The 9,511-nt window shown below is 38.6% G+C and overlaps 1 protein-coding gene across 1 annotated transcript in view; it reads right to left on the bottom strand.

The window, feature by feature from the left end:
* Positions 1-665: 665 nt before the first annotated feature.
* Positions 666-9,511, bottom strand: part of RASSF3 (Ras association domain family member 3) — a 54,065-nt gene continuing 45,219 nt past the window's right edge. Inside the window, exons 2-5 of the mRNA XM_087767558.1 lie at positions 6,531-6,638; positions 4,920-5,187; positions 3,714-3,829; positions 666-3,397 (exon numbers count right to left, since the gene is read on the bottom strand). Of these exons, the coding sequence (XP_087623684.1) occupies positions 3,248-3,397; positions 3,714-3,829; positions 4,920-5,187; positions 6,531-6,638 (642 nt within the window). The 3' untranslated portion in view covers positions 666-3,247. The remainder of the gene's footprint in view (positions 3,398-3,713; positions 3,830-4,919; positions 5,188-6,530; positions 6,639-9,511) is intronic.

The following is a 9,511-nucleotide window of genomic DNA, read 5'->3' as shown; positions in this document are numbered from 1 at the left end:
GGCGGCGGGCGGGCAAATGCCCGCCCGCCGCCGAACCTTCCTCCGAGGCGGGGGCCGCCCGCCCTCTTCATGGAGGAGGCAGCCCCGGCGGCGGGAATTGCACGCCTCAGCACCGCCCGGGCGGGAAACGTGAGGAGGGAGCGGCTCCTCCTCCGAGCGTGAGGTAAAATTTCAAGGTATGTGTGTAAATTTCAAAGTTTTTTTTTTTTTTTTTTTTTTTTTTTCTTTGTTGTATTTGAGAAAATAGATTGGGTTAGTTTTTCCGTATTATCCTTTACCAAAATCAAGAGGCAAAATTAAAATATGTGTACATATACACTGAAATGCACCTGGAAATGTACCAGGAAAACTTTAATGCACGCTTAAGGCAAGCTGCATCTCCCCACACAACTTAACTGCTACGAGAAAGTCTCATTTGGTATTGAAGCAATCGCAATACAAGCTTCAGGTAATGGAAAGAAAAAATAAACACACATCACATAACTAAGTATTGCCAACTTCAACTTTAATAATGGAACCATCACTTTTTTTTTTTGCCATTTCAGTAATAACTTTAAGGGGAATAAAAACTTCCCTACAAAAATAAAACTAAGCTTGTCAAAATTATAAATAGTTTAAATGTTTGCTTTTAAAGACATACATTTTCATGTTTCCCTGCATTCCCCCTCCCTCCCTGCCCATATCATTTAATCATTCTGGTACCATATATAACAAAATGAAAACAGTTTTGCAATAAAAGCTTTGACAGTTCAATTTGATGCTAAAATTTAAAAAAAAAAAGAGAAAAACTGACTAGGCATGAACATTTCTTTTAAATTAAAGCTGTTGTAACTGCCATGTGTAAAAAACAAGAAAAAAATTAACCCCACACATGACATCTTACAATAATTAACCGTGGACTAAGACAAAATCAAAATATAAGTTTATTTTGGTCCCCCACCCCCACCCCCTTCACCCCAAATCAAGACTCATAGTGCATACAACACTGATTGAGGTTTTTGGCTAAAGTAAATGCAGATGCGCCTACTTAGAAGACTGACAATTCAAGTAAAAATAAAATTCACATATTTTTATACTCCACTTTTAGACTCAAACAGTGTTTAAATCTGAGCAACAAATGGTTCAATATTGACAGCAAGTATGCAATGGTTACATAGTTATGGGCAGATACATAAATTAAGTAGATGTTAACAGAATACCCACCGACATGCCATGCCGCTGCATTCATAGAAAAACAAATTGTAACAAAACATAAAAGCATTCCCTGAACCATTATAAAGTGTCTCACTTGAGGATAATGTTACTAACACATGCACTACAATGTTACATGTGAAATTAAAAAACAAACAAGATATGCCTTACATATACTTTATAGTTAGTCCTACTCTTAATTTCTCTTAACGCTTTAAAACATTATGATTGTCTCATTAAGTTTGCAAATTCTTTTTACCAAAAAAAAAAACCTGTGAAGAGTTTAAAAAAAAAAAAAAGTCCTACTAAGGAAAGGAAACAAAGGCACAATTACATCAAATTAAGGGAAGAACAGAAGCATCTTGGAGTTTCACACAGTATCCATTAGATGTCACCAAAGTTTTAACAATTCCTTGGGAATTTAAAACGAACACCCTAAGAGTGGAGGAAAAAAAACCCCACCAACTTCTGCTGCTCTTAAATAGTTAGCACTCCTCCACCCCCCCTCCCACCCCCCCAATATATAACTCATTTCCTCTCTGGCATGATAATGACTAAAGTATCAGTTACTCAAATCTGCCTCATGCTTCTATTGCACACCCGCTTCTTTGGTTTCTTTTGAACGTGCTTTTTTTAGATAAATAACTCTGAAAGAACAACAATTATATATTTACAGTAAAGTAAAAAGTTTTCTTGCTACATTTTTTCCTACTTTTAAATCAAGTAAATCAGCAGTCTGCAGAATTTGGTAATCAGTTTTTCAATTAAGAATTTAAAAACCATAAGGAAAAAACCTTTTGAATTACTAAAAGCAAGAGTTACTAAGCTCAGTCACCAACACAGCCAATAAACGTTAATTTTCTGCTAAGCTAGAAACATGAATAAGAAATACTGCTTTCTTTGCCTGACTGAGCCTTTAACAAACAAAGAAGCAGAGGAAGCTATTTTTGTCTTTCAGATATGATAATTCAAAATTATCCAGCCTAAAAATGGATCACTGAGCCAGAGGAAAGATCTGACTTACAACAAAGACCAAATGCATCTGTAGCTATAGCTTATGTCCAAACACTCGCTAGATGGGCACTTCTCACAGAGTTATCTGAGACATTGTCCACTTTCCAGACTTCAAGTAAGCACCCACCTTTTAGCTTTGCTGCACTTCTCAGACCCCCATTACGCATTTATGGAACCAGCTTCTCCAATAATGACTTGTATGTGCAGCTCCATTTCCATCCTTCTTTAGCTTTTGCCTCTCATTCCTTCCCATTGTTTCTATTATCTTTATTTCTTTTCCAGTGTGGGTTTATGCAGTTAAAAAACCATAAAACTTATTCACAATATTATAACATCCTAAAACTTTAACCTTGTAGAATTAGTATTTTAACTTTCCTCTGTATAAAATACTATTTCCATTTAAAACCAGTCCTCCCCTGTCCGCTGTTCTCCTCCCTCAACTCTTAACCTTCTTTTCAACTTTCTCTTTACCTTCTCCAGAAAGAGCACTTTAAAGCCTTCCACAAATTTCACAGAACAAACCACAAGATCTCATATGCCTTCCATCTATAACAGTTCTCTCACAAATTATACAGTAACTATTTGAAAACAGAAAGGTAGTGCAAATCAATTTAATCTCAAAGATAGTGCTCCAACTAATTCTTGTCCAGATGGTTTTAGTCATTTTTTAACCCATCAATTTGCACATCCTTACTTGTAAAGCTACCATTAAAGCAAAGAAGAAAAAAAATAAAATCTTATTTCATAGCATCCTAGAAAATTGATTACAGTTTCACAGCTTGCACCAAGGTAACTTGAAAAACTCTCTAGGCACACAGAGGGTTGCAAACTGATGTACAAACATGCAGAATCCCTTACTTGTGGGGGCAAGATGCTAAGTGACCTGGCTTATGGAACTAAGTCTATAGCAAAAACCCTGGCATCACAAAACAGTCTTCCAAATAAAGAAAACTACTCTCTGCTGCTCTTTGTACGTTGAGTTTGGCATGCTATACAGACATTTGGTAGCGTGCATTTTTCCTGAGTGTCCTTTGGCCCCCTTTTAACCAGGTTTCCAAACCCCACCAAGGGCTTCTTCAAGTTTGTCTCTGTAAGCTGCGTAACGCTTCTTTAAGATTTGCAGTTGCTCATTTTCTTCTTTGTCCAGTATACGCAAGAAGTTTTGCAGTTCAGGAATACTAAAAGCTTCCCACTGCAAAGAGAAAAAGAGAAAAGGATGGATGAAACGAACAGAAAATACACAAACAAGTTATATACACAGTATTTTTAAACAATACCTCAGACACTCAAAACAATTTCAAACTGAAACAGTACCAGGCACCCTCCTTGCAAATCTTAGGGATCTAAAAACATTTTACTCTTTTAAACTGTTGGGTTTTTTTTCTGCAAGTAAACAAGAAAAAAAAAAATCTGCTTCCGAAAAATGGAACATCTTGTCAGCACAGATCAAACAGGAGCCCATTCATCCATGAAGTTAAACACACAAAACCAGCATGAGCGTAACGTACCATAACTTCTCCAGTTTCATGCTCACGTAGAACAAAACTGAGCATTTCTGTTCTGGGGCCTGCCACCAAACGCAGGTAGAGGGGATGTTCTCGGTCTGACAGCTTGCATGTATAAACTGCAGGAGAAGAAATCACAATAATTATCATCTTCATTAATGATGTTTCAAGTGCTTTGAATGATTAACGCTAGCTAATGTTAGAAAATTTCGGAGATATGCATGTGGAGCCGCAAAATTTACACATTCTACGTATTAGTCTACACACTGGTTTTGAGCAAGTAAGTTTTAGGACAAGCTGAGCAGATGACTGATGGTAACAGTGCAACACTACATTCACATAGGAAGGAAATGGCCTCTAGTCAACACAGTACACCATCTGAATACATGCAGGGGAAAAAGCACAAGAAAAAAAATACAACACAGGTCTGCTGCTATAACTAAGCATTTAAGACATCAGAGCTGCGGTATCACCGTTCTGATATCTTTTCCACTTAAAACCTCATACACAAAGTCTAAGAGACAACTCTGCCTGCCTGACACGGTTGGTGTGACTGACAGCCAGAAACATCTGAGCTCCTGAAACTGCTCTCAATGTCCACGGAAGAAAGCGGATTCTAAGTGCAAGAACACAACGTTGGCAAAATGCACTTTTCACTAAAAATACCTTCTGCATCTTCTGGTACTTCCAAACATGATACACAACAAACCTGTAACAGCAGTCGGTGCTCCGGGAGAGCCATGTGCACTAACACACATGAACACAGTGCATGTGCCCATGATGCTCGGTCACCTCAACAGCTCTCTGCCAATGCAGGGACTTCAGGTATCACAGACACCATGGTTGCTCTTTTTAAAAATCAGTCCTGTACTTTAAATTCATCACAAATCTGCAGTATATCAGGCTATCTCAAATTTGGAGCCTGATAAGGGGGCATCTTAAATAAAATATAATGGACTGCAAGGCACAGGAGATCTGTGTAGGTGGTTTACTGGGTTCTCTTGTCTTTTGTGAATTATCCTAAAATATCCCCAGACCATTTACTCTTACACGTGCGACTTTTCACAAAGAAAAAAAGACAAGAGAGAGCAAGATTGCCACCTCCATTTATCTTGAGTTCTTCCGCTGTGCTTATTTCAAGTACTCCTACAGCACAACTCCCTCCCCAAACCCCCGTAACTACCAAAATGCCACAAGCCTAACTTATACCTTGGTCTTCCTTGTGACAGCGTTTATAAAGTGCAAACTTCGCAGGGTTGTCAGCCACAAAAAACTTTTTGAGCAAGGCCTCAATAACTTCACGAACAGTATTGGTGCTGCTGATGTGAAGGGTATTCACGCAGCCGTCCGGCAAGTAAAAGGCAGTTTCATTATTGCTGTGAGCACACCTCCCCTGGCTCTGGGAAGACTGCACAGTGATCGGTCTGCATAGTTCCATCTGAACTTTGATGAAGCCAGTGTAAATCCCGTTCGCGTTCTGCATCAGGAGGAAAGTATCGAACCGTTAAAATTAGTAATGACCAGTAGTGACACATTAGTGGATTAAGCAGATTAGAATGGTCAGATTGAACGCAATTTAAATGCCACTGTAATACGTGATGTCTCATAGGAAAGATTGTTTCAATAATTCAGACATGTATTCTTTCTGGTTATTTCTGCTTAATATTATTTTTTTCTTAATTATAACTACTGAATTCTAAGAGTATTAGGATATCTCATCAAGCAAAAGGTACTATAAATTAGTGATAAACTTTCACATTAGGAAAGAACTATGAAGTGAAATAGACCACTAACACGCATATATAACAACAGATTTTATGCACAAATACAGAAATTATCTCCCACATACTAGCTGTGCTTGCCAAATTAGTCTAAGGCATTTAGATGCTCAAATCCTGTTGCAATTCAAAAAGAACCAGAATAAATGTCAATCTAATCAACATTTCAAATTATTTATTCCAGTTGCTTCTGAAAGACAATACAGTAACATTGGTCAAACCCTCCTGAGCTAGAAAGCTTTAGGCAATCTGGTTTTAGGCACAGTAAGTCCCGACCCACAAGCAAACACACAACAAAAATCTTTTTAGTACATAGTCGTACTTCTATGGTTTAGGATATAATGGAATTTCAGAATTTCCATATACTATACACCCACAGGAATACATAATGTATCAGAAAAATGTGGACAACAACAGCTGAGTAACAGCTTGCTAGGCAGACAGATGTGAATTTTATTAGTATGGCCTGCAGTAGGCTGGACTGAGTCTTAGACCTGGTCCACGATCCTTGGAAATGAAAATCTATATGCGTTCTATTGCCCGTATTGTGTGTGGTACAGGGGCGCGGGGAAGAAAGTCTCCTCATGCTGAAAACCTGCACGACTACAAATTAAGTCTCCCATAATAAATATTGCATGTTTTAACTTTCCTCATTGGTTGAGCATCTTTATCAGAGATATACCTGGCAAAAAAAAATTATCTACACAAACAGGATAAGTATATCTTCATGTTTACCAGCTGATGGTTTTCACCTGACAAATCTTAGTGTCAACTGAGGGTTTATCTTAAACACATTGCAAGTGTTTGTTTGGTTTTTTTCTACTACAGTTTGTTTCAATCCATACAAAGAGAGCTACGTGGATAAAAACATTTCGGATGTGAGACGTAACTTCCAGATCTAAGAAAGAGCCTCTTACAAAGTCATTAAAACAGAGAGAGTTTCCTATGCAAGATGCTGAGACTAAAATGATTCACAATGCGCTATAAAGTTGCAGTTCAATTGCTCCTATTAAAAGTTACAGGAATCCTATGCAAGACTTACCAAGGTCATCTTTAATTTATCAGTGACAGATGAATTATAGCTTTGTATCTTCTCTTTAACTTCTTCTTTACTGAGATAAACATGAGGTTCTCTCTCCTTCTGAACATCCTTCAACAAGAACAGAGACAGCAGTTTCAGAAAACAAAATAAAAACCATTCTTTTATGACTCTGGATATGAGCATTCTTAGTCCAAATGGTAATTATTCCACAGAGGCTCAACATACAGCAATTAGCTGTACAGCAATAGAAAGGATTAACAGGTTAGGCAAATCACACAGAGCACTTGGACTGAATGGAAAGGGTTAAATCAACACACCCAAAGACACTTGTGTCTTTTTTTTGCCAACTGTTTTCATTCAAACATTTATCAGCAGTATGTAAAACAGCTCAGCTCATTTTATGGCTTGATTTGCTCATGTCAATGTTATATAATATTGTTAAGAACACAGTTGCAATTTTCATGAAATATTACTTAGGGCGCACAAATGGGCATTTCTAAACAAATTAAGAATATGTATGAAAGTAGCAGCACATACTAACAAGCAACACCAACAATCCCCATGTCTGCCAACAATGTAAGAGCATCCCTGCATTCCAACGTGACAGACAGCATGTTACGCACAGGGTCGCTGACTACTACGTGAACCATCACAAGTAACTCCCTAGCTATATAACATTACACCAAATTCATGTTTTTTTTCCACGGGGAAGGCCCGATTAGATTTTTCAACTGCTGCTTTTACAAGCTTGCTACGGATTTTACATGCAGCAGTAAACGCAGTCCCTGGAGTTGCATTTTATCCAAACAAACATTTGTTCCCAATCCATATTCCTGCAGCAAACTAGCGTTATAAATACACTCCGGTTTCCACCACTCACACAAATGCCATATATAGTATGAAAGAGTTTCAGCTCTCAGCTTTAATGATTTAAGAAAGGGAACAGCTTTGAAGAAGCTTGCAGCTTTCAGGGTACATCTGAACATAGGAATATACGTTCACTGTATGGACAAACCATCAAGTCGCTGTGGTCCAATCTATCCTCACAGGCACATCCCCGCGGACCTTATCCTAAGAAAGGATTTCCCTGACTTCAGTGGCCAATCCTGCATCACAGTCTTTTGGACACCACTCAGCACACACCTTTGCAGGCACTTCAGTTTGCCAGAAACGACCCCAAAAAGATGAGCACATCTGGTGTGGAACTCTAAGTTTCCATTTGCCAGAAAGAATCTGCAGAATTTTCTGTCTCCTAATTTAAAACCAGCTAGTTTTAGCTCTTTGGGGCTTAGTTTTGTTTTTCCTATATGGTATTTTACTAAATGACATGCTGGAGCAGACTCTTTTCCCATAGCTATAAAAAGAAAGGTGTGGTCTGAATGGAGAACTGGAAGCCAGAAGCCCTGAATTCTGATCTGGGCTCAGATACCGATTTCCTGCATAACACCGAGAACGTACCTCTATTTCACAGATCAGGAAACTGAGGCAAAAAGGAATACCAGCCAAATACAACTCTCCTATTCGCTCCTTAAGCACAACTCTAAGATTGTGTAGCATCTTGCGCAGTTGCCAGACCCCACCTAGTCTATTACAAAATACCAAATTACTAAATGTTTTCAGAATCCAAGCCTCCACTCTCTCTAGAGAAATTAAGCTTTCTTGCCCTTCTGTTTTTCACCTTCCCCCTCTTCCAAACTGCCATAATAATGACAGATACAGCTTCATCTAAACTTCTCACTTCATCTCCCCAGAGGCCCTTACAGCTTTGCGGTGGCCTCTTTGGGGGCAAATGAATAGTTATAAAACAAAGCAGGCACAGGAAAAAAAAAAAAAAACAAAACCAAAACCATCTAAGTAGTAACTTTTTCTCTGAAATTGAAGTAAATATTACTGCTGTTTTCATGCTTAGAATAAGTATCAAAAGCAATGACTCACAGCGAGAGCCTGGCAATACGGGCACTCTAAATGTTGACTTCAACTAATGTGGGAGTGGGCTGAGACAACCTTAGCAGTGGATACTGAAGGGGCAGGGAACAGTCTGCAGTCCTCTGGCCATAAAAGTCTGGCAGAGCATTTGCCATCTATGTGGCTGATTTCAAGAACCCAAGCTTTAACCTGGCACGTTCCTAGCCGGTGTAGCTGCAGACAAGCCCCTTCACATGGATATCAGCCAAGACTCATCTCCCAGAGACAAGCATGTTGTGGAGTTCACACCTCCCCGATCCGCTAACACTACTGATACTGAACTTCCAATAATGGACACCTGTTTCAATATTTATCATTATTCTATTGCTTATGGCTCAAGCAGGTACCTCTTATCTACCCTGCTGGAGCTGATCAGCATCATGATTACGGAAGTCATACACAACATCCATTATTATGAAGAGAAAACACCAGAAAAGAGGAAAACACTCACCACCTTTCCTATGTTCAACCCCCAACCTTTGTTTAAAAAAAAAAAAACAAACCACAAACCCCCCAAAACTCCAACAAAACTTCACGTTAACTTCTGCGCACCTCAAGAGATTTAATTTCACAAAAATTACTTTTAATAACCATAGATGACAAAGAGAACCTATTGCCTTTAATTGCATAGGCTAAGTTCACAAGGCTGATGGCTTGAAAATAACCTGTCTACATTATATTAAAAAAAAAAAAAAAAAAAAAGAAGAGAGGAAAAAAATCAGTAAACAAATTAGTAAGTACAACCAGACAGCAAGAAGTAATTTTCTCCTATTTTCATACAGGAGGGTTTTCAAATACATTTCTGTTCTCCCAAGAAGTCACATTTTTCTAGCAAAGTGATAGAAATTTGGTTAGGTTAGAAAAGACATAACCCCATGAGATCACTCCAGTCCTGTGGACTGCCATGGGACCAGGCATGACAAGCGAAACCCAAGCATAGCACCTAAGCAAGATAATTTCTGCTGGACTTGGTCAGGTGATGCCCTGGAGTCAGGTCTGTAAGGTGTATGGGAGAC

The sequence above is a fragment of the Nipponia nippon genome, unplaced genomic scaffold (genome assembly GCF_047370975.1).
Source record: "Nipponia nippon isolate SJK-2023a ecotype South Korea unplaced genomic scaffold, ASM4737097v1 scaffold_3, whole genome shotgun sequence".
NCBI classification, from domain to species: Eukaryota; Metazoa; Chordata; class Aves; order Pelecaniformes; family Threskiornithidae; genus Nipponia; species Nipponia nippon.
Note: the sequence above shows the minus strand (reverse complement) of the source record. Positions and strands in the feature narration are given on the sequence as shown.